This window comes from Colletes latitarsis, chromosome 11 (assembly GCF_051014445.1).
Source record: "Colletes latitarsis isolate SP2378_abdomen chromosome 11, iyColLati1, whole genome shotgun sequence".
Taxonomy (NCBI): domain Eukaryota; kingdom Metazoa; phylum Arthropoda; class Insecta; order Hymenoptera; family Colletidae; genus Colletes; species Colletes latitarsis.
Window position 1 is genome coordinate 29,274,403 of NC_135144.1, and position 23,481 is coordinate 29,297,883.

At 42.8% G+C, this 23,481-nt stretch overlaps 2 protein-coding genes across 8 annotated transcripts; one reads left to right on the forward strand and one right to left on the reverse strand.

Moving 5' to 3' along the window:
• The first annotated feature begins 30 nt into the window (after positions 1–30).
• Positions 31–1,967, forward strand: Vkor (Vitamin-K epoxide reductase). The gene is made up of 3 exons (XM_076776422.1): positions 31–475; positions 1,192–1,289; positions 1,520–1,967. Exons 1-3 carry the CDS (start codon positions 294–296, stop codon positions 1,753–1,755), a joined length of 516 nt encoding a protein of 171 aa, XP_076632537.1. The 5' UTR covers positions 31–293; the 3' UTR covers positions 1,756–1,967.
• Positions 1,226–22,916, reverse strand: Chas (chascon). 7 transcript variants are annotated; one of them, XM_076776421.1, is made up of 13 exons: positions 22,493–22,588; positions 17,394–17,755; positions 12,471–12,660; positions 12,122–12,158; positions 11,580–11,749; positions 10,664–10,843; positions 6,629–6,844; positions 6,069–6,312; positions 5,613–5,966; positions 5,289–5,500; positions 4,969–5,215; positions 4,347–4,812; positions 1,226–2,860 (listed from the first exon to the last, which is right to left on the reverse strand). In XM_076776421.1, the coding sequence occupies exons 3-13, from the start codon at positions 12,537–12,539 to the stop codon at positions 2,677–2,679; spliced, it is 2,379 nt and encodes a 792-aa protein (XP_076632536.1). In that variant the 5' UTR covers positions 12,540–12,660; positions 17,394–17,755; positions 22,493–22,588; the 3' UTR covers positions 1,226–2,676. The 7 variants fall into 7 exon arrangements, with proteins under 7 accessions (XP_076632536.1, XP_076632530.1, XP_076632531.1 ...); XM_076776415.1 differs by having other exon boundaries at positions 1,226–3,220; XM_076776416.1 differs by having other exon boundaries at positions 1,226–3,220; positions 17,379–17,755.
• Between the last annotated feature and the right edge of the window lie 565 nt (positions 22,917–23,481).

Sequence of the window (23,481 nt, forward strand, 5' to 3'; positions counted from 1 at the left end):
ATGGAGGGAGGGAAACACTAGGTAGTGCATCGCGATCGGTGGATAGTAAAACACTCGAGTGGAATCGTCACCGATTGAGGTTCAATCCTACTCTTTCTTTCATGCTCGCTGATTATCGATCGCTGCATCTGCATTATTCGCGTCTCGTCGCGAGCAACGTGAGTCCGCGTTCGTGAAATTCTCCGGTGAAGAAAAGTTGGTCCGACGACCGACGGGAAATTACACTCGCGACAGAAGTCGACGAATCGGGACGACGTGAAATTTTATATATCGTTTGTGCATTTTACCGAACCATGTCTACGACCAAGAGATCATTGTGGAAAATAGACGCCGGAATCACGTCGGCGTGCGTCCTTGGAATCGCCGCTTCTTACTACGCTTACGCGGTAGAAACCGCGAAGGAGGAGGACGATTCTTACGAGGCAATGTGCGACATTAGCGAGCACATTAGCTGCACCAAAGCATTCTCGTCCGAGTAAGTTCCCCTAATATTGCTGTACGAAGTCTACGCGGACACAGTTGCCGAATTGAGCGGAGTGAAGTTCGTGCGTTACGAGCACGATGAAATTGGCGGAGTAATTTTCCAACACGTGGCTGGATTCGACGCGAAACGATCGATCATTTCGAGCAGTCGAAACTTGTTTCTCGTTTTGTACTTTTAATCACGATATCGTACGTGAACAGAGAATTCTACGGAAGTTATTTTTCAATGTTCGAACAATTAAATCCTTGAATCCGATTAATTCGCATGCGTATCAGCCTTAAGGCTTGTACATCTCGAAGAGTCTTTTTAATAAATACTTTATAGTCCGACCTTGATATTTATCGAATCAAATTAATTTATGCATATGAATATATATATGTGTTTACGGCTTATATGGTTATATATTAGACTGGTTTGGATATGGAAATTTCCCTTAACTCTTCGATGAGTATGGCCATTATGTATGGTTAAAATTAAGCTTAAGTCATTGTTATTGCTATAAAAATGTAATGAAATTCTGTCGTGTTCGAGGAAATCATTCGAAGCATCTTAAAAATGGATATTTTTTTGATGTTTCTACTTTTCACGCTATTGTTTAATCAAATGACAAAGATATGGAAAACTGGCAATCAACGTGTTGGCCAATAGATTTTGTGATATTTGATCTTGAACAGTCGATGTATATTAAACGAAGCGTTTTATTACAGATATGGGAAAGGATTCGGAATAATTCCAGAGTCGTCTCTTCTATACGTACCAAATTCCATATACGGATTAGTATTTTATACTTTAGTCGCGATACTGAGTACGTATTATATTCACGTTTCTGCTATAAAGGTCCGTTCACAGTGACTGTCACTTAAATTCGTACACTTAGGGGCGTGATTGATTACAAAATTAATTGAATTACCTATTTAAAAGAAAACTTTACACATCGATCGATAAATCGATTCGCTTTGCAGGAAACTTGTCCTTTCTTCATAAATATTGCACCTTACTTTTTAATAACATTTTAATAACAGTAGTTTTTTTTAGGTACCATTAATAAATATCCGATTTCGGCTGTCGTCGTAACGTTGGGAATACTATCGAACATCGCTACGTTTTACTTGGCCTATCTTTTGTACGTGCTAAATAACATTTGCGTGATCTGTGTTAGTACTTACATCTTAAACGCTATTATCTTAATACTTGCTGTTAAGAAGCATCGAAAACTATATCGAAATGGCACAAACAGCAATAAGAGAAAGAAGAAGAAGAAGTCTAATTAAATATCGATTCTCACAATAAAAAAAAACAAATTGTCTCGTACCAATTGTATAAAAAAAAACTCCCTAGATATCGATCATTTTATTCTTTTTATATTCTTTACTTATGATTATTACGCTTCGTTTGGTAATACTTTACATATTATATCAACGACGTTTGTATGCACTATTTTGATATACCTCTTGTTTAAATAAAAGCTATAAATGCAAACAAATCTTGGTAAGTCGTGATTTCGATCCTTGTGGAAAACGTTTCAATGAAATATTGCTAAGAACGATTCACGACGTCTTTGTCGACTTGATATGTAATCTCGGAATGTCACCCGACACGCGAAGTAAACTAAATCTCGCGTTGAGTGTTGCGTGAATAAAATAAAATCTATCAATTACGATCAACATAGTGGTTTATAGGCAGCGTCAACGTTATTGCACACTATACAGAATATTCTTTAAAACATTCTAGTAATAATGAATACCCGCGTGACGTTTTCGACTTGAATTAAATTGAATCAGAAATAAAATTCCACCCCTCTCTTTTCTTAACTTACGAATTTGACGAGTTCGAAGTTCCATATCTAACACGTTGACTGCTCCCGTCACCCATGTTTGGGCGGAATGGGACAAGTTTTATTCGCGAATAACGAATAAATGGTTTCAATTCATTCGTAAATTAGAATCTATTTTTTTACCCAGACCTAGACTAGCGAAGCTGCGAATAAAAACTAGTCTACAAGTGAATATAACATTTTTATTCGTTATTCTTCAAGGCCTCGAACGGCGTTGGCGGGAAGAGTGGGGGAAACCAAGGGACTCTAAACGATAACCCCGATGACGATCAGACGACTCGTACTGGAAAGAGTTAATGTCTGAAGGGTCTTACATTCTCCGTGCACTGACCCCTCGTGTCTAAGAATCGACAACGACTCAATAGTCGTGTTTAGCGTCTCTGAGCAAGTCCCTGTTGCTGCGACTGATGCTCGCCAGGATGCCCGGGCTCTTCAAAGGCGGCGTCTCGTCCAACCGATTCAGCTGCAGGCTGGACGTGCACGGTATCCGCGGCGGGGGCGTGTCGACGCCGTTCCTCGCGGCCTCTACGTTGAAGCTCTTGCTGCGCGACAGGGTGGACTTGTAAGTTCGTTCGGGCTTGGCGGGCGCCTGCAGGTTGGTTTGCACGGCGACTTTCGGCGACGTGACCGTATTCTTAATGGAGATGTTGATCATGCTGCCGTACCGACGCGACTGGCTCGACGGCGAGATCGCCGCGCGGTGCACGGCTCCCTGTCTCGCCGCGGCGGACAGAGGGTGCTGGCGTCGCGACGTCGAGCGGGCTTGCGACCTAGCGGACTGCCCGACGGAGTGCAGGTTCCTGGGCAAGGTTTGCGTGCTCCGAAAGTGATCTTCCCTCTCGTGGTCGCTGGCCAGCCGACCGGTGGACTTGCTAAACCTGCCGAGGGAGCTGGACGTGACGCTGAAACCGCGCCGACGTTCGACAATTGACTCTCGTTCTTCCAGACAGGGATGGACACGTTCCAACGATTTTGCAATTGATACGCGTCTACGATACCGAATACAGTCGAAGCTGGACAACCGCAGGAAACAATTTAGGGTATAACTCGGCGACCTCGACTCTTGGATCTCTTTCTCTTTCGATACAAAGACAGTTCCAGTTGTCCAACTTTTACTGTATACTGTAGCCTGCACGATATAGCAAGGACGAAAACTTCTTTAGACAATGGTTCGCTAGAAAACAGAACGTCTTGATGTTTGCGCTGTTTTAATTGGAGCTATGCAGATATATGCTTTGATCGTATTCCGATTATTTAAAATAACGAAGATATCAAGGTGTTCCGTTCTTAGCGGACCACTCTGTGTGTATTCGGTGGTTAGAACAAGCGACGAACAGTCTGACATATATTCTGTCAAATATGGACTTTCATTTGAATTGCACATTTATTCATACTATCGACAGAATATAAATTAGCAATGTATTCGTCGCTTCGAATACATTTCGAAGTACATTTTGCCCATCCCTGTTCCCAGATGGCCAGTGAATCGACTTGGCAACTACATAGCGGTAAGACACATGCCCTCCCCCTCTTTCATGCAGCCTTCACCCATACTCGAAGCGACCGACCTTTCGTCTAGGTATACGATTCGGACAAGCGAAGCACACAATTTTGGGACATGACTTCCGGAAACCTGCGTCGGCTTAACACAACGTCCATCGAAGCTCGCACGTGACTTTGTCTCGCCGCCATTTGCGCTGCAATTAGCTTGCACAACCGCAGAGCCGACGCACGCATTGATTGGCTGTTTAACACGTTCACTGAGGTAGCTTGCTACGTAAACTTCGATACTAGGAAAAATGAGATACAATGGTACCAATAAAACTCTCTAAATTGTGTACTCCCGTGGTGTACACGCCAGGAGAAGCATAGTTAGCTTGACGAAACTGCCAGAGATGCTTTTTAGACAGTAGAACTTGACCTCCTTAAGGCTCAGATATTTTTCAAATTTCCAATATGCCCAACCGGACATATATTTATGTCCCGTACCACAGTGAACGTGCTAACAACTTTAGTGGGGTTGGTTACCTGTACTCCGTCTCAGCGACAGTCCTGCCACGGGGTTTCGACGATCGCCTTGCGTCCCGGTAGCCTTTTTCGCGGCCGTAGATGCTCCCGCCGAAAGGATCCTCGCCTAGGTAATACCTGTGAACGGGTGGCGTGGATTCACTGCGTTGCCATTGCTCTTGGGCCACGTGGTCGCTCGTCCTGACTATTTTCGTCGTCTTGTTCACGTTGTTCATCGCGGCGTTTCTGGGGGATCTAGGCGGTCGTTCGGGTGGCTTGTCCTCGACGTCCCTCTGATGGAGCAGAGGGATGTTTTTATCTATCACGTTGTATTGAAGATAAGTCGGTCCGTTGTCGTCTGTCTGGGTCAGTTGGGAGGTGGAGCTGCTACTCGTCCGTTTGTTCTTCCTCTCGGAGCTCGCGGAGCGTAACTTCCCCACCAGCTTTCTGAACGACTCGCCGATCTTGTACTTCGAGTGCCCCGAACCTGGAGGACACGCGAATTTATTACTGTTCGAACAAATTGCTTATATACTTTCGATCGGGGCTGAGACCAAGGTGTCGAAAAGACATTTTTTGGTTGAAATAGCATCGAATGACTCGAATGGTCCCAGCCCTACTTTCAAACGCCTCTGACACTAACTTTTCGCAGGACGAGCCGGAGTCGAAGTCTCGATGGGCTTTTTATTGTCGCGAGGGGTAGTCTCTGGTCTGGGCGAACTGGACCGAGACCTCGAGATCGATTTCTTGCGATTCTCCCGTTCCACCGGTTGCTCTTGAACGTCTCGATTGCGGGTCTCCCAGGTTCTCTGCACAACGTGAACCGGGCTTGCCGTTCTACCTGGTACCGTGTCGTTCACACTGGTTCTCTCTTCGGACCTCGTGGACCACTGAAACGGACGCCATTAGTGCTATACGGTGTAGCTTGATTTCTAACAGACATTTGCAGGAGTCTCAATGCACCTGTTCCTTGGATCTTCGCCTGACAGGTGGGGATGGCGTACGTTGTCGGTCGTGAATCGATTCCTGGTGTTCGCGTCGAAGAACAGACTCGTAGGTACGCGAGTACGTGGACTCTTGAACCTGATTCCTCTGGTGATCGTGCGCGTGTCCGTTCGTGTGAACTGGTTCGATGTATTGCGATGGGGAGCTCGTTCTACCGTGATTTTGTCTGTCTAAATAAGCATTTCTATTGAATGTGAAGTATTGGAAACAGATACTATGGAAAGTAAAGGAATGCGACCACTGAAATTTGATTTGGACCAGGAGAAACAACTGGTTAAATACCTTTTCCTTGATATCTCTCGGACCATTCGCTTATCCCATGAAAATATCCCGATGGCGACGTCGAGTCTCTACCGGTGCTACGTCGTTGGTGTTTGCTGGAGCTAACGTTCTGATAATCGCGCTCTTTGGGGGCACAGGACTTCATAGTAACGTTGATGTAGCTGGTGTTGGTGCTGGTGTGGAGTGGAGACTCGTCTGCCTCGATGGAACCTTGGGAAGAACGCGACTCGCTGCCGAAGTGACTCTCCAACCACTTGGAGGTCTCGAACTTTCTTGCTTCATCCTCCTCTTCCAAGTCCAGCGGTTTCTTCGTTAACACGTCCTTTCGTCCCGCAAAGCCCTCTGTAGGAAAGCCTGCAACAGTCGGTTCTTTCTCGTGAGTTGTGTGCTCATTTTCTCACGTAGATTCGTCCCTTTTATGGTTTCGTGTAATTTCGTTAATATTTCAGGACCCACCAGGCTTGTGGAAGCGAGTGGTTCGCATGGCCGTTGGCGATGGCGTCCAGTCGCCTATCCGTTCCCCTTCGGTGGTCTCGGCGACGTAGCGCATCTCTCGGGCGACCCTCTCGCCACCCGAGATGTAGTCGACCACGTCCTCGTCCCTCTTCTTGACGAACCTATGGGAGCTTTCCTTCCTCTTCTCCGAAGCGTTGTCCCCGTTGGCGTCGCTTCCGTCGTCGGGAACCTCGTCGTCCTTTATCTGCAACCGTACACACTCTAGGTGCCTTGCAGATTTGTACACTCCACCACAGCACAATAGCCAATCATACTTTTAAAAAACACAATATAAACAGGTACTTTTTATAAAAGGAAAAAAATTAATCTAATGAAATAAAAGGATTAAAAAGACTATGAAATATCATTTACAGTTATTAGAATACATATTCAGCGTTATGCTACTAGGGTTTCCTCGCGCTGATGTTGTTAAACACCCTCCTAGGTCCCATAGACAGACTACGAAAGCCTTTGTTAGCTAACATCGATACATCGTGGATACAGGATTCGAGGTTACCGACCTCCTCGTGCTCGACGGTCCGTTTCCTCTCGGTGACGATCAGCCCGTCAGGTTTCAGTTCCTTCTTCTCCAAGGTCTTCTCGGTGTCGATGACCTTGTTTGACTTGGTCGTGTGCTGCACGACCTTGGGGCCCGTTTGCGGGGTCAATTGTTTGCAGGATTCGGCGAGGGCCACTCTCAGATCGCCGCGGTTGCTCCTCACCGCCTTCTGGTACGCCTGAAACCGGATTAGTCACTGTTGAGCACCGGTCACTGGGGGGAACACCCGAGTCGTCGACGTACGAAAATCACCTGGCGGACGGGACGCGCGTCTCCGAAATCCGGGCGCCGATAAACCGGATCGTCCGGCCTTCGACGGGGCTCCCTTCGCGAACAAGTGGAAAGAAAGGTGTTTCTAACAGCTGAGGTCACGACACCCGACTGGACGGTAAAAATAAAACGAGACCGGCAACGTTGCGAAAGATTGGGCGCAAGTACGAGTCCGGGCACAATACGAATCGCATTCAGCGGTTATGTAACGCGAAATCCTTTCGTAACGAGGGTATAAATGTTCGTTATTCCGTTGCAGTTTATCGGAAGGTGCGAAAGAAGCGGGGAAGTCCAGTCGACAGAGTTGCCAAGAGGTGAACATTTTCAAAATGGCTGATTAGTGTATTACTGATACTTTTAATGATAATATTAATAGGAATTATAACGTGGACATGAACGTGGAAATTGTAATAGGTAGTATGGACCCCTGTGTTTCTTTTCACAATCTCGAAACAGATATTTATGTAATATTTTTTAAAAATAGGAAAGGTTGGAGGAAGTTGAAAACATGGAATTGTCAAAGGCACTATAGGCACCAGAAATCCTTTACTACCATAAATTCGCTTCAAAACGACAAAAAAACATGTTCGATACTCGTGACAATAATTTGTTACAGATTGCCTCCATAATCTCTAAACAAATATTCACCTTGGTCTTGCAATATTCTACCAAACTAATATTAACCTAGAAAACAGTCCTAGACCGTCAGAACGACGATTTTCTTCTCTTCGACGGTCGTATGGCCCTAGCGTCAAGAACATAAAATTACCAAAACCACTAAACTCACCACGAAATCTTCTCATAACACGAGTCCGGTCCTAAAAGCGGGGACAACACTTTTGAGATCGAACCAGAAACGACGAAAGCCACCGTGTCCTTTGAGAATCGCGAATAAAACGTCGGTCATCCCACGGTGTACCGATCGTCGGATAGACACACCGGAATCGTAAAACACAGCATACACCGGGCGTCCATTCGTTAGCCGGAGCGACGAGGATGCGATGTGCCGGCGTCGGTTCCGCGCAGTCATATCCCCCGATGTCGGGGACTATCGCATACCGGCCGTTCTGTCAACGGGCTGGACAGTGACGAGGACGAACGTTATCACCGCAATGGATCGCATAATAGGCCTGGCCAGATGAGAACGTAGACAACGGCCGTGGAATGCACGTTGCGCGCGAGACGCTGCAACCGTCGAAGATTGTTCGACTCGGAACAGCTGCTGTGACTGGAATCTCGCGGCATCTCGGCTGGTTCGTCGCCATTCGGTGAAGGGAGACCGAGAAGTCGAGAGATCATCGACTTCCACTCCTCGACGTACGCTCCGTCTTCGTCTCCCTCCGTCTCTGTTCGTCCCGCGTTCCGACGTGGGACCTCCTTGTCGCTCGTATCCCCACTCCTCGGCACGGGCTATCCTTCTCTCGGTCCTCTTCGACCAGAACGATCGGGCCTCCTCGTTATCCGAACCGTTCGTGCGCGAACCCGGTATACCTGTTGCCCGGTTTTTGCAATCCAGAAGCTAGATGGTTTCCTCTTCTCCGCTTTCCTCGGTAGATATCGTTGCACGAACCCGATCCCAGCGGATACACGTCGGACTTTCGTTTCGAAATATACTTTTGGACCCGTTTGTGGTTTCGGAACGAATCGCAAAGCTGATCTATTTATAACCGAGACTATAATTCATCCAGTCTACGGTGCAGACTGTATCGTATTTTTCAAGCGATGGCGCGCTTTCTGAACGCTAGCTGATGAAACATTTAACTATTATGACATCGAACGTGGATGTGCATGGGTTTTTTTTTGCATCCGTAGAGTCATTATGGTATTACACAAGAATGCAATTGCTTTTGCATCGATGGTAGAAGGCTGTAAATCAGGGGTGACCAAGGTGACGCTTCTAGAGGCACATTGGGTATATGTATAATGGAAGTTAACAACTAACCTACAAATAAATATCAACACTGATAATAAAAATTAATTAACAGTATTATAAATCAATTTCTGTTTCGAAATTATAATTCGATGACCATGATGGCTAGTACCATAAGTGCAGTGTAAATTACAAAATTTAAAGTGATGGATTCGATGGCGGGGTCCAGTTGGACATATTTGCTCAATACAGATCTTTCTTTCTTCCAACAATGCAGGGTTCTTTCACTCCTAGCTGTGACGATCATACGGCTGAAATGTTACTGTGCCACGAGGAAGCGTGCACAACCTTTACAGAGATCCTCCTTACGGTCGTTGGGTCGTCCACGGTTCGTGGAAATCTCGTTAGGCGAGAGGAAGACTGTCTCCCGGGTGCCATTACAGCCGTCGGATCCGTTAACCGCAGATTTATGATAAGCAGCGTGACAAATAGGATCGCACAGGATACACCTGTTGCGTGACTTGGGACCTCCTTCCTTGCACGTCTCCTTCCGTCTGTTAACTCGTCGACGGGGGTTGAAAAATTATGACGCGTAATTTTGGTTACAAAATGGTTACGAGGATCCGAAACGATTGCATATCTTTGTTATTGTATCATGGTAGTTGAGGTTAAAACAAATTCGAGAATTTATACCGTAACCTTCGCGTGACCTTGAGTACGAAACATTAAAAAATTTGACCAGAAGTACTGGAAGATTCCGATTTGGGTCAAAATAGACCCACAGTTTGCCGATCCGGAGGTATGTCAACGAATCTCGTTTTTTCGTGATCGACAGAGGAATCAGGTTGTCGTTAAAAGGGAAAGTGGATTGACACGAACGAACCACGCGCAGATTATGTTTGCAGGTAGAAGGGAACGTGAACCGAATTCCAACGATAGGGGGATACACTGATCAACCGGATTGGATGATCACCTAGGCGAATCAGATGACCTACATCGAAGTTGTTTCCTTCTGTTTAGTAGTTTCGAATGCTACAATATTAGGTAATCCTTGAGTAATATCATTTCTTGATTTACTTTATGCAACATGATGCTATGTACCCCTCTTACAATTCATATTTTATTTTTACTTTTTCACTATGTTGCTGGGGCTCAAATAATATGTAATTATACTTTTCATATTCTACTCAAAAAATAGATCATCTGTTCTTTCATAAATGCACAACTGCATGTAGATTCTATACTATAATAAAAATCTTTATAATGGAAATTCTGTCCTTAATTGTCCAGTTGCTAAAACGTTTATCTTATTGTCCTTTCACAAGTTTTCGATCTTTCGTTAGGATTACGCGATTAACCTTCGAAGATCGCAGCCTCATGTCTGGACAAGTTGACCTTGAACTAAATTAGAGACTGGAGCGTATCGGGAGCAGAGATGGGGAACATTCTTATACACACAAAAATCGCGAATGACAAAACGAAGAATAATGAAATTGAAATAATAATAAGAATTAAAATTCGAATTATAAATTGATAGACAGCGCCACCAAATTCTCTATGTCGATACACTGCGGTGCACACACATCTGTCAAGACTGATACAGGTTTATGAATTGGTACACGGTACGGACGTCGTGTTCGAAGGGTTAATAGGAAACCTTTTTTTCCGCGCATTTGTACCGTCGACGCAGTGCTCGCGGCGACACGTGGGACGATGAGCCTCCGCGAAAGGCGGTCTGACCTTTTCGTGGCGCTTAAAGCCGCGGCGAGATGGGGAAGGGACGCGCATGCGCCGCTCCGTCGCGGCACGCGCAGGTGGAATTTAGGCGTGGGTGTGTCGCGTGGATATTGTAGGTACCTCGTCCGAGATATCTCCCAGCTGTTGACGATCCTCTGTTTCGAGCCTCTCCTCGATCTCTTCGCGGCTCCTCACCACCGTCTCGTTTAATTCCTTTTGGACCACGCTACCGTCGTCCGCGGGCCCTCTGCCACCTGTTGGCCACTCCACCTCTTGTGGCTGGTCACCGGTCGTTCGCCTCTGAAAATTAAACGATTCGTAAAACGATCTCGGTTAACATAAATACCAGTAACATATACATAAATACGGTCAATAAAATTAAACTGGAATATTCAATTGGATAATTATCCGTAATAGGATAGCAACGATTCCAATGTCATTGCAGTATGTGTCAAGGACACCGTTTTGTCTATATAAAAATGGCCACACAGTATATTTTCGGTAAAGAATTTTTTTCTCGAAAGTGCGTAGGATTTCGGGGGAGTGTCTATTTATAAAAAATGATTGTAATTGACCCTCACAACCGAAAATAATTTTTTTACAATGATTTGAAATTATTTAATTTCGACAAAAAATTGGTCCACTTATCGAATTTTTTTCTCGAAAGTGGATAGGAATTCGAGGGTATGTGTAATAACGAAAAATGCTTGTAATTGACCCTTACAACTGAAAATAATTTTTTCAGAACGATTTGAAATTTTTTTTTTTCGACGAAAAATTTAGGCACCTACTCGAATTATTTTCTCAAAAGTACGTAGGATTTTGGGGGTATGTCTATTCACCAAAGATGATTGTAATGGATCCCTGCAACTGGAAATAATTTTTCCGGAATAATTTTGGCCTCTAGAATCTCCCATTAAAATTTTCCTCAGGGCTGGTCGAACACCCTGTATATTACAATATTATTCAAATTGAAAAACGCTACAACTTGTTCCAGTTTCTAGAATCGGCCAGTGTAGCGAAAGAAATTCCGTACCTCTTGAGTGGTGTGTTCCTGTTGCTCGACATCCTCGGTGGTGTTGGTGGTGACAAGGGGCCCCGAGTCGACGACCACCTCGCCATCTTCGAGCACGACCTGCCTCTTCACTCTGGTCTCGATCTGCCTGGTGGTAGTTATTTCCTTCTTCTTGCGAGTCTCCCATTCCTCTGAAACCGGAAGCGGGGCTATTTCTTTCGTCGCGGACCGAAGAACGCCTGGCTATTTGTCGCGCAAGAAAGCAATTCCTTCGATCGTGGAAGAGGGAACGAACGACGGGTTTAATTAATTTTTTCTTCCAGTTAAAATATGTTAATCGAGTAAAATAAATTCTACGGTCGTATAAGATCGCGAATAGTGGAAAAGCTTCGTAGTGGACGCCTAGCGTTATGCCATTTCGCGCCAACACGTAGAACGTTTACGAGATGTCGGTGCGCGCGCGACACGCCTTCCCTCTTATCTGGTATCTAGTTATTCGAATCACGGCTCGAACGTCCGCGTCGCGAGCAAACAACGCGTGACGATCGTGTTCGTGGAATTACCTTCTTTGACCAACGCCACGGAATTCTCAGGGTCGATCTGAAAAAAAAAAGAAGAAAAACCAAGCGGTCAGACGGTGGATTACAGGCGACGGTTTGAGGTAAATGCACCGATAACTGACCGGAACAAAAAGCGTCTCGATATAGTTATCGTCGATGTGAATTATTAATTGCAAAGTAGAAACGATATTTTAATCAATTTATATTACTCAATCGTGTATAGCTCCGCGCGGTTAAAATTACATCGATGAATACTTCCTTTAAGGCGTTTACAAAAATTGTTACGGAGCTCAAGTCGAAACGATCCAATTCTCACGTAAGATGGAGGACGGAGCCGATGAAATCTACTCACAAGAATCGGCGGATGGCTCGCTGGCGGTGGTCGAGCCTCGTATCGACGCGTAGATAGCACCTCCATCATTCGATCATGCCTGCTGGTGGATCCTGATGTTCTCGGCCGGCCTTTGTTACGGGAAGTGGGATTATCGGTTTGCTGACTCTTCCACCGATACCTTTGCCCCGTAGTCCGTTAATCCAGCTCCCTTGGAAATTAAAATTTGTTCCAACTCAATATTGAGCCCAAACGAAACGAAAGATGTCGAAAACTATTTTTTTCTAATTTGAACCATAACAAAGGTATACGTGGCTTGTTACAGTCGCGTGAATCGGCCTGTAGGCGGGGGATAGTAATTCATCGGGACGCTCTTTCTGCTTGGAAGTCGAAGGCCGCGGTGGCACGCGGGGTCTGTGGTCGCGACCACCTCGATACGGACTGCGATACGATATCGAGATGGTTGGACATACGTGCGCCACATTTGCTTCTCGCTTGTAAATATGGGGATATCGGGCCCAAACGTTGTCAATTTCTGGATTATCGTAAGTAAGTCCAAGAAAAGAGGTACGAAGAATTAGACTTGTGTCCATCGCATCCCGTACTCGCCACCAGAGGAACCGTTCTTCTCGCAAGCGCTCGAAACGATCTTCCATTAGTATACAGGGTATTCGGTCAACCCTGGGAAAAATTTTAATAGGGGATTCTAGAGGCCAAAATAAGACGAAAATCAAGAATACTAATTTCTTGATGGAGGTTTCGTTAAAAAGTTATTAACGTTTAAAGTTTCGACTGTACTGAATTTTTTTCTAGAAAGTGGGTAGGATTTCGAGGGTAGGTACATTCACCAAAAATGATTGTAATTGACCCTCACAACTGAAAATAATTTTTTCGGAACGATTTGAAAAATTTTTCTTCCCCCAAAAAATTTCAGCACCTACCCGATTTTTTTTCTCGAAAGTGGATAAGATTTCGAAGGTATGTGTAATGACCAAAAATGATTATAATTAACCTTCACAACCGAAAATAATTTTTCCAAAACGATTTGAAATTTTTTAATTTAATTGTTAATAACTTTTTAACGAAGCCTCAGTCGAGAAATTGATATTCTTGATTTTCGTCTTATTTTGGCCTCTAGAATCTCCCATTAAAATTTTTCCCAGGGGTGGCCAAACACCCTGTATATGCGCTCCTCGACTGACTCCCAATATCTTAATATTATTTATCCTCCCTCTACTTTTCCACAGGACCCCACAGACTATTTAAACTTGACCCAATGTTTTGGATCACATTGTATTATTCACGGATACGAATAAAAAATTAAGAAACTTATGTTATAAACTTGAAGAACGTATTTTAATTAAGTTGTTGCAAAGGGGCAGACATGGGCCCGCGGGCCCGTGGTTTCCCATACGTGGCCTACGCCATTGAGCACTCGTGTCCTTGCGGTTGGAATTACGCACGAGCTATCCCCGTCCTGGTTGGAACAGGTACGCAAGTATCTCGATTTTTCAACTAGGAGAATCTAGGCTTACAACGCACTGTCTTAGAGCGAACGATGACTACCAGAAGAAACAATCGACCAGCATTTCTTAATCATCACATCAATGGTTCCGACGATAGAAAAATGCAGGAAGAACGTTGGTTGTGGCAAATAATATATTACAATTGAAACTAAATCATGTGGTCCAAATATCGCGATAATAAAATTGCGACGATTTTTTAATTCAAGGTCATTCCAAGGTCATAGTGGACATTCGGACGAATGTCTCGACGATCTCCAGAAATATGATTGTCAAGGAAATTTTAAGTGAATTTGATCTTCAAACGGGTAAATTTTATTTCCGAAAAATTTAATTCGCAATACGAAACCTGAACCCTACCCGAATGGTGGCCAGGGAACACAGAATCAACGAAAAAAGCTTATACAAACACGTGCCTTATTTGACCTTGTTTTCGAGTTGTAGCCATTTTTGTGCAGCCGTAACGTGCGGCTGCTTACCTTTATAGGAAGTGCTCGAAATGGCCACCATCGGCCAGAATGCGTGCCAGCAGTCGTGTCATAGAGTTTCTCAATCTTTCAAAAATTCCAGATGTTTATCGGATCGTTAACAGCCTTTATATACACGTTGGCAAAATATTTAAACAGAAATTAACAATCGACGACCGACGATCGATTGTCAACGTCTGAAATTGGCAACTGACAATCGATATTCTTTTGTCAATCTATTGTAACTTACAATTGTATTTATTAACGAGACGCAAACGAACAAAAAATTGTCTGTTTTTTTATTCGCGAATAAAATTTTCCCAACTTTGGGCAGAGTCATGGAAAAGGCTGAGCACCACTGGCCAACTGTAATTCGCCGCGAGTTTCGCGCTGACCGAGTCGAGGCTGGAAAACAGACGCGATTCGTATTGACATCACGCTTCAGCGACAATTCTATATACGACCGTGTCGGACTTATCTCATTGGATATGCGCGTGACGTCAGTGGTGCGTCACGCTTGCGTATAGCTAAACAAGTGAAAACCGTCCCCCGTCCTGGAGGACGTTTTTCTGGTCTGTCGTCGCCGTGCGTGCAGCGATTCCATCGAAAATCTTCATAAATCACAGCTTCGTTTCTTCGTAACTTAACTCCAAGTTGCCCAACTTGACCTCCATAACTTCAATTTATACGGTATGTCCCAGTAACTTTGTTGCAGCACGATATTTTGAAAAAAATCCAAACATTTTTTTCTCGAGGTCGTACCATCTTGAGATTTCAAGGTCATCGATACTCCTTTCAAGGAAACTATTCGTATCGTGTAATAGCTAAGATCAAGATGAGTACAATGATGTACGATATGACCTTTAAGGAGGTATCGCTGTCTAGACTGTCAATTTCACGGCCCCTTTTGTTATTTTTTTTGTTAATGATAGATAGGGTGTTTTGTACTGAGACTTTGTAGATGTATTTATTCATCTTCCAAGCATGTACAATATTTTTTTCATGGAAAAATATTAAAAATCGTGGGAACTATAACTTCTTATTTAATGGCTCTTTTGGAAAAGGTGCTCCAATGGCTTCCAGAATTCCAGATAATTTGAGACAGAGGGGGTTAAAGTATCTTCGTAAGGAAGGTTGTAGTTATAGCAGGAACTAGGGAGAAGTCAAAATCCTGATAAATAAAGAAATGGCGACGCTTCAAGTTTCGATTTTCTATTTGTTAATCGTTCTTTTGTCCTTAGCGTATTAAGAAAAATAGTAAAACTCGATATTTTTTTAAATCTCTAGTTCCAGCTATAAAGGCGCGTCTGCTGAATATTCTCTCCATATTTGAAGAAGCTATAACTCTCGCAATTTTTAATATTTTTTGATGAAAAAAATACTATACATACCTACAAGACGAATAAATATATCTGCAAAATATCACTACAAAACGACCTAGCTGTTGTTAAAAAAAAAATCACAAAAAAAGGTCGAAGAAATGACAGCAATACTCCCTTAACACGTTGACTGCCAGTCTAAAATCCTAAAATTATTTACAAGACCAAAACTTTGATTTCAGGCAATTGCAAACTACGCAACTTAAAAGTTGCAGTAGTTACTTTTGTAACCACATGAAAATTTACAAAGCTTATTAAAATTTATTTTCTTTAACATTTCAAGTTGAAAATTGTTTTAGTTTCACTGTTAAAAGTCTTGTCATCCATACATGGGTGACGTGGCAGTCAAAGTATTAAGCGAAGAGGAAGAAAATCTTGCAATCAATGAAAATAGTGGACATGTTATAGAATAATAATTACATGCGTAACGAAGGACGAAGTTTTCGTCGATCGTTACTTTGTCTTGTTCGTTGCGACGGGACGTTATTTTTAACCAAAGACATTTAACGACGCTGGTGTACACTGAGAGTGCACGCCACGAGGAGCAAATTGTCGTAAATTGCGCGGTGCTCGTCTCGCGGAGCGTTTAAATCACCGCGCGGTACATCGGTCGGCGATTTAAATGCGTGGTCAGGGGACAAAAAGCGACGGAATAAATAGAGCAATCGGAGAGCAGGTGGAACGCTCGTGGGCGGTGTGCGTGCAACGGCGACGGACACGTGACCTCGACAAGGACGTAGCACCAACGAAAATCCAGGTTAATCTCGTATAATCTCAGAAATCGAGATGGAATATTGGCTACGCGTAAAACTTTACGAGTTTCAACGAAGGAGGACACGAGACTTTGACCACGGATTATTTCACACAAAAACGCAAGATCCTCTAACCCTGGTCTACGAGTTGTCATCGACGGTTAAAATAATTCTGAATCGCCACTATCGTTTTGCATAAGCTGTCTATTCTCTAACGTTAATACATTAACGACGGGGCATTTTTATTAAAACTTCCCTATACGACGGGTGACTTTAATGTATTTTTGTAATTGATATATTTCATTGATATTTTCAGGAGTCATATGTAGGTAATATTGGAATTTGTTTTCTTGTGTTATTGGAGAAATTACTAGAAAGACACACACTTGTCATAAAACGAGAATTCTCGTATCCCGTCGGTAATGTGTTAAGAAAAGATTCAATGGTCGACCTTGGGTTCGATTCGATTTCCTCGTTACCGATCGGTTACGACACGAGCAATCAACGAAAAAAAAGGCTCAAGAAGTACGCTGGGACGGAAAGAACGCGTGCTGGGTAAGCGTGTCTTTACACAGCCGATGCACTGGGAAGATTCCCATCGTTTCTCGTGCACGGGCGAATTACGTAAGCCGCTGACAATGCCAGTCTCGTAATATCCTCGCGGAAAAAGGCGGTTCGATAGCGTGGCCAGCCTTCTCCATGCGTCTGTGCACGCTGGATCGCAACTGTGCCGTGGAACGAAAGGGATGAGGTCGCCCGGACACCGCAATGGAGAGAGACCAGACTGGAGAGAAAGGAGAGAAAGAACTGTGTTTACATTCACCTGATTCTGATTCTGATTCTGATTCTGATTCTGTCCGTTGGCTTGGTCGATCGCTATTAAATCCAAATGGTGCGGTCGGGTGGGAAGCGTGTCCGATAATCGATCTGGCGCACACACGCGGTACACTGATAGGTCAGGTGAACCGATCATGCGATAGACGAACGAGATCGTGCAACGTGCGATGCGTAAAACGTAACGTGGAACGAAGTTCCCGCGCATGCTGCCATGGCCGGCGCTCGCGATACTGTCCGTCCATCGAGCGCTGTCTGACGGATCCGCCAGCCGCGGTGCACCTAGTAGGGGACGAAGATCGCCGGAGCGGCACGAAGCGCGCCCGAAGTATCGCTAGTGATGAGATCAAGCTGGAACCAAACGGGGACTGTTACTTTCGTCCGTGGACCAAGTCGGGTATACGGTGCTTCGTTGGCTGTACAATTAGTTCTGGACGTCGAGTTGTGGAATCAATTCGACGTAGGAGTAATGAAATGTAGGCCTCTGGACGCCAGGTAGGATATGGATCGAGGTATTCGTTGTTGATCCCTCGTCTAAGAATAAATAATACATTTGTCGAACGAGGGATGCAAAAGTTTCAAGATACCGAGGCCCCATGGTCATTGTTAACACTAGATTGCCGGATGTTGGTTATACAGGGTGTTCGGCCACCCGTGGGAAATATTTTAATAGGGCATTGTAGAGGCCAAAATAAGACGAAAATCAAGAATATCAATTTCTTGACTGAGGCTTCATTAAAAAGTTATAAAACATTCTGGAAAAAATATTTTCGGTTGCGGGGGTTGATTACAATCATTTTTGGTGAATAGATATACCCTCGAAATCTCAGGCGATTTCGAGAAAAAAAATTCGAGAAGGTGAGAAATTTTTCGACAAAATTAAAACATTTCAAATCGTCCAAAAAAAATTCTTTTTTGTTGCTAGGGTTAATTATAATCATTTTTAGTCATTGAACATACCCTCGAAATCCTACGCATTTTCGAGAAAAAAATTCGAGAAGATGTGAAATTTTTCGACAAAATTAAAAAATCCCAAATCGTTCTGGAAAAAATATTTTCGGTTGCGGGGGTCGATTACAATCATTTTTGGTGAATAGATATACCCTCGAAATCTCAGGCGATTTCGAGAAAAAAATTCGAATAGGTGCCTAAATTTTTCGGCGAAAAAAAAAATTTTTAAATCGTCCTAGAAAAATTATTTTCGGTTTCAGGGGTCAATTACAATCATTTTTGGTCATTAGACATACCTTCGAAATTCTAACCACTTTCGAGAAAAAAATTCGAGAAGGTGAGAAATTTTTCGACAAAATTAAAACATTTCAAATCGTTCAAAAAAAATTCTTTTTTGTTGCTAGAGTCAATTACAATCATTTTTGGTCATTAAACATACCCTCGAAATCCTACGCACTTTCGAGAAAAAAATTCGAGAAGATGTGGAATTTTTCGACAAAATTAAAAAATCCCAAATCGTCCTGGAAAAATTATTTTCGGTTGCGGGGGTCAATTACAATCATTTTTTATGAATAGATGTACCCCCGAATTCCTATCCACTTTCGAGAAAAAAATTCAAAATGGTGTGAAATTTTTTGACGGGAAAAAAAAAATTTCAAATCGTTCTGGAAAAATTATTTTCGGTTGCGGGGGTCAATTATAATAATTTTTGGTGAATAGACCTAACCTCGAAATCTTACCCAGTTCCTAGAAAAAAATTCAGTACAGTCGGAACTTTAAACGTTAATAACTGATTAACGAAGCCTCCATCAACAAATTAGTATTCTTGATTTTCGTCTTATTTTGGCCTCTAGAATCTCCCATTAAAATTTTTCCCAGGGGTGGCCGAACACCCTGTATAACAATAAAATTGTAAATGAGTCAAATTGTCTCGCTCCGGCAATCTAGTGTTAACGACGAATATTGATGCAGAGACAGGTAAAAATTCACGACCCTGTATGAGGCTGAACGATCGAACGAAACATCGAAATTGTTATGAAATAATTAATACGTACAAAAAAAAATTACTAAATAATAAAATAAAAATTATTTGTCCCTTTTGTTGCAGGAAGGACGATAATCCAATCAGGGACGAGAGTAGTAGGGATACATCGTCGCGAAAGACGAGGACGCTCGTGATTCGGCGAAATCGGTCTCGATGCTCGTGGAAGAACGCGCCATATTTATTATAATTTTAGTCTTCGATTCGTGGATAGAACGATCTGCAAATTATTTTAAACGTTATTGACACAAACGATTCGTTACTCGGAACTATGACCTTGATAACGCAAGTGAAAGTCAAGGTCGCTGGAGATGGGAACCTATTTGCTTATGAAAGAATATTTGGGCTAATAAGCGTACACGAAGTCGTGTTTAGTACCAGCATCCATAAATGTCTGGTCGTGGAAAATATATCCGGACAGAAGCGTCGAATACATTCTCAGAGTCACCCTATTCTTAGCGCTCGAGGTCGTTAATATGCAAATGCAACGTTCCGCGTGAATACCTTATATCGCGTGAGCGCCAAGTGATTCATCCGTAGACATAATCGAAATATTGTATCTTAATATCTGTGCCCGCTCAAATCTCATCCGACGCCAAAAAAGGCTGTCCTGAGAAATTGGGGAAACAAAAATCAGATTCTGAAAAAGAAGGGGCAACGATTCCTCTTCGATGAATTAAAAGGGGGATTCCCCATTATTTGCTGACATTCTTTTAGACAGAAAATTTAAACGTTTGCATATACTTAACGAAAAAATTATTTTGGATTTGATGATGTTAAACGCTTTTCCGTTTAAAAGTATCTACAAATTCGCTATCCGCCATTTTACTCATCGAAAGAGTCCCCAATCGTCCCCTCCGCTTTTAGCGATAAGACGCCCCCTAGGGATCGTATTTCCTACTTCTAAAAGCATTCGTCGGAATCGAACGAAGATTCTATCAGAGTTTGTGACTTGAAGAGAATACGAAGAAAAATCGATTGTTCGATTTGAAATTGCAAGACTGCGCCCTTAAGTAACGCTTTCATCATCGTCGAGTGTGTCGTTCTAATTATCGTTAACGTTACCGGCGATCGTTATTCCGTGACTCAATACCGCATCGATGCGCTCTGTTTGCACCGAACAGTGAGGCCATAATAGGCGTTATTGGCGCTGTTGCACAGTTCAAAAGTATGCTCGAAGAGAATTTTGCATTTCTGTTACGTAAGGTGCAACGAAGGGGGAAAAACGTGGCCTAAGTTCACCGGGCAACCTCGTTAAAATTATCCAACACCGCGCGTATCGCGTAACGACTCACGAAGACGTAGTCATTTCAAATTTCATTCACGGATAACGAATAAAAATATTAATCTACGTTTTTTAATAATAAATGGCCCGATGTTTGCACGTTACTTTCAGGAACACCCTGTATGCGTGTGTACACTGAAGAAATAATTGTCGAGTAATTACTACCTGGTAAAGAGGTTAGGATTTTGAAAAGAAACAACGAGGCAAAAGTCCCAGCAGCGTTCGTTCGCATTCCCTTCCAGCGTAATCTCATTATTCCCGGTTTTCCTTGGCGCTAATCTCGTTCTCAGTATAGAGACGGAGATCGTAGTATCCTTGAAGCGAAACACGCATCACCAGTCCCCGTGTCGCGAGAATACCGCGCAATCGAGCCAATGTCAATAGCAGAAATTACTGGGACGACGGTGAAGCAACAGCGCGCTAACCAACGCGAGCAATTAATCCACTATAATCTCACGTGATTCCGAAGTCACACACCAATTATCTGCGTTTTTCAAACCAGATTTAATCAGGTTTAATCTAATTAAATTCGATTTGATCCGATGTAATCCTATTGTCATCGCGCGCTAATCGTCATTTCAACGCAACGGTATTATTCTTACAATCTGTTTACAATTATTTCGCAGTTTATCAGATCACCACTTTGGCTAATACTGTCAAACTTCAGATGTTTGACGAAGATATTTTACATATACACGGTGTTCGGCCACACCAGGGAAAAATTTTAATGGGGGATTCTGGAGGCCAAAATAAGACGAAAATCAAGAATACCAATTTGTTGATGGAGGCTTCGTGGACAAGTTATTAACAATTAAATTCAAAAATTTCAAATCGTTCTGGAAAAATTATTTTCGGTTGCGGGGGTCAATTATAATTATTTTTGGTCATTACACGTACTCCCGAATTCCTACCCACTTTCGAGAAAAAAATTTGAAAAGGTGTGAAATTTTTCGACGAAAAAAAAAAATTTCAAATCGTTTTGGAAAAATTATTTTCGGTTGCGGGGGACAATTACAATCATTTTGGATCATTAGACATACCCTAGAAATCCTACCCACTTTCGAGAAAAAAATTCGAAAAGGTGTGAAATTTTTCCACGAAAAAAAAAAATTTCAAATCGTTTTGGAAAAATTGTTTTCGGCTGCGTGGGTAAATTACAATCATTTTTGGTCATTAGACATACCCCCGAAATCCTACCCACTTTCCAGAAAAAAATTCGAGAAGATACTAAAATTTTTTGACAAAATTAAAAAATTTCAAATCATATTAAAAAAATTATATTTAGTTACAGAGGTCAATTACAAGCATTTTTGGTGAATAGACATACCCCCGAAGTCCTACGTATTTTCGAGAAAAAAATTCGAGTAGGTAGACAAATTTTTGAACAAAATTGAAAAGTTTCAAATCGTCCTAAAAAAATTATTTTTAGTTGAAGGGGTCAATTACAATCATTTTTGGTGAATAGACATACCCCCGAAATCTTACGCATTTTCGAGAAAAAAATTCAGTATGGGTGAAACTTTAAACGTTAATAACTTTTTAACAAAGCCTCAATCGACAAATTAGTATTCTTGATTTTCGTCTTATTTTGGATTATTATTTGGATTATTATAATGGATTTTCCAGTTAATGAATAAAACAGTAATATGTTCGATAAAATTTAGTCCTGTAATTTTTCTCGAAATTTACAAGTTGAATTGTGAGAGGTTAACCTACACACGGAACTTAGCGCGGCGATTGTCGATACAACTATGATGTAATGCTATTGTCAGCGTGTGTTACGATTTCAATGCAACGGAATTGTACTTACAGCGATCTAGTAAAATCCCAAAGCTGGCTCGAAGTTTGTTTAATAAAAAACAGAAAATCCACGGCCTCGATTGTATTCTTCCGGGGCTACACGCGTCGCGATCGTCGCGTAGAATGTAGGTAAGCACAAAGACGGCCCACGGCGGTCGGGGCAAGCTTACCTATATGGATTTCGAAACGTGGCCATCGCCAAAAGCAGACGCACAAAATCAAGCCAAGCGATAAGACGGGACGAGTTTGCACGGCGGGCGTAATTGCTCTCGTGAACTGGTTCAAAAGAGGCACGCCTTCGCAGGTGCGGCCTAACGCTGACTTTTTCCCAGAACGGAAATTCTTGCTGTTTCCTCGATGAAAAGCGTACTATGATATCGCGTAGAAAGAGCCAACGCGGTGGGCTCTTTCTAGAAATTCGAGAATCGTTCGACCGTTCGATCGCAGGAGAGAAAATCGACTGAATCGATTAGCAGCCACGTGTTTTTATACCACGTTCCGTAAGAAGACGAAGTTGGATGTAAACACGGCTCGTCACGTGACCAGATTTCATTGGTTCGTCCACAGAGCGGCTAATCGGGTTCGTAATTGGTTCAAGTATAGATGACGCAGTCGAAGAAAGATGTAAGTCGAGGTAAACATAATGCAACACGGTCCTACTGCAGTCACGTGGTATTGTTTGGATCCACTATATCATCTTATAGAATGTGCTATACTTTCGTGCTTCTGTTCAGCACAGCCTGCCACGATCTGCCACCTAGTTTATTTAGCAGGAAAAGCTATCTGTGATTTACTATTGGTACGAAATAAACAGTGATATTTGAAAGAAGGAAAATATGAATATTCCTGTTATTTTGTATACGATGTTACGAAGAACGTACATAGATTTCAAGTAAAGTTTCGCCAAGTGGAGAAAGTCGACGATATTTCCATGCAAACAATCTTTTCCTAGTAGAATGTTAACGCAATTATCCGTAGATCAATAGAAAACGCGTGAAA

Bases quoted from the DNA above. Each gene is read 5' to 3' on its own strand.
- Vkor (XM_076776422.1), top strand. From the start codon at position 294: ATGTCTACGACCAAGAGATCATTGTGGAAAATAGACGCCGGAATCACG. The intron at 476-1,191 runs GTAAGTTCCCCT...GTTTTATTACAG, and splicing joins ACCAAAGCATTCTCGTCCGA to ATATGGGAAAGGATTCGGAA. The intron at 1,290-1,519 runs GTACGTATTATA...AGTTTTTTTTAG, and splicing joins TACTTTAGTCGCGATACTGA to GTACCATTAATAAATATCCG.
- Chas (XM_076776417.1), bottom strand. From the start codon at position 12,539: ATGATGGAGGTGCTATCTACGCGTCGATACGAGGCTCGACCACCGCCA. The intron at 11,750-12,121 runs GTAATTCCACGA...TTCCGGTTTCAG, and splicing joins CGTGGCGTTGGTCAAAGAAG to AGGAATGGGAGACTCGCAAG. The intron at 6,845-10,663 runs GTACCTACAATA...ATCCGGTTTCAG, and splicing joins TGGGAGATATCTCGGACGAG to GCGTACCAGAAGGCGGTGAG.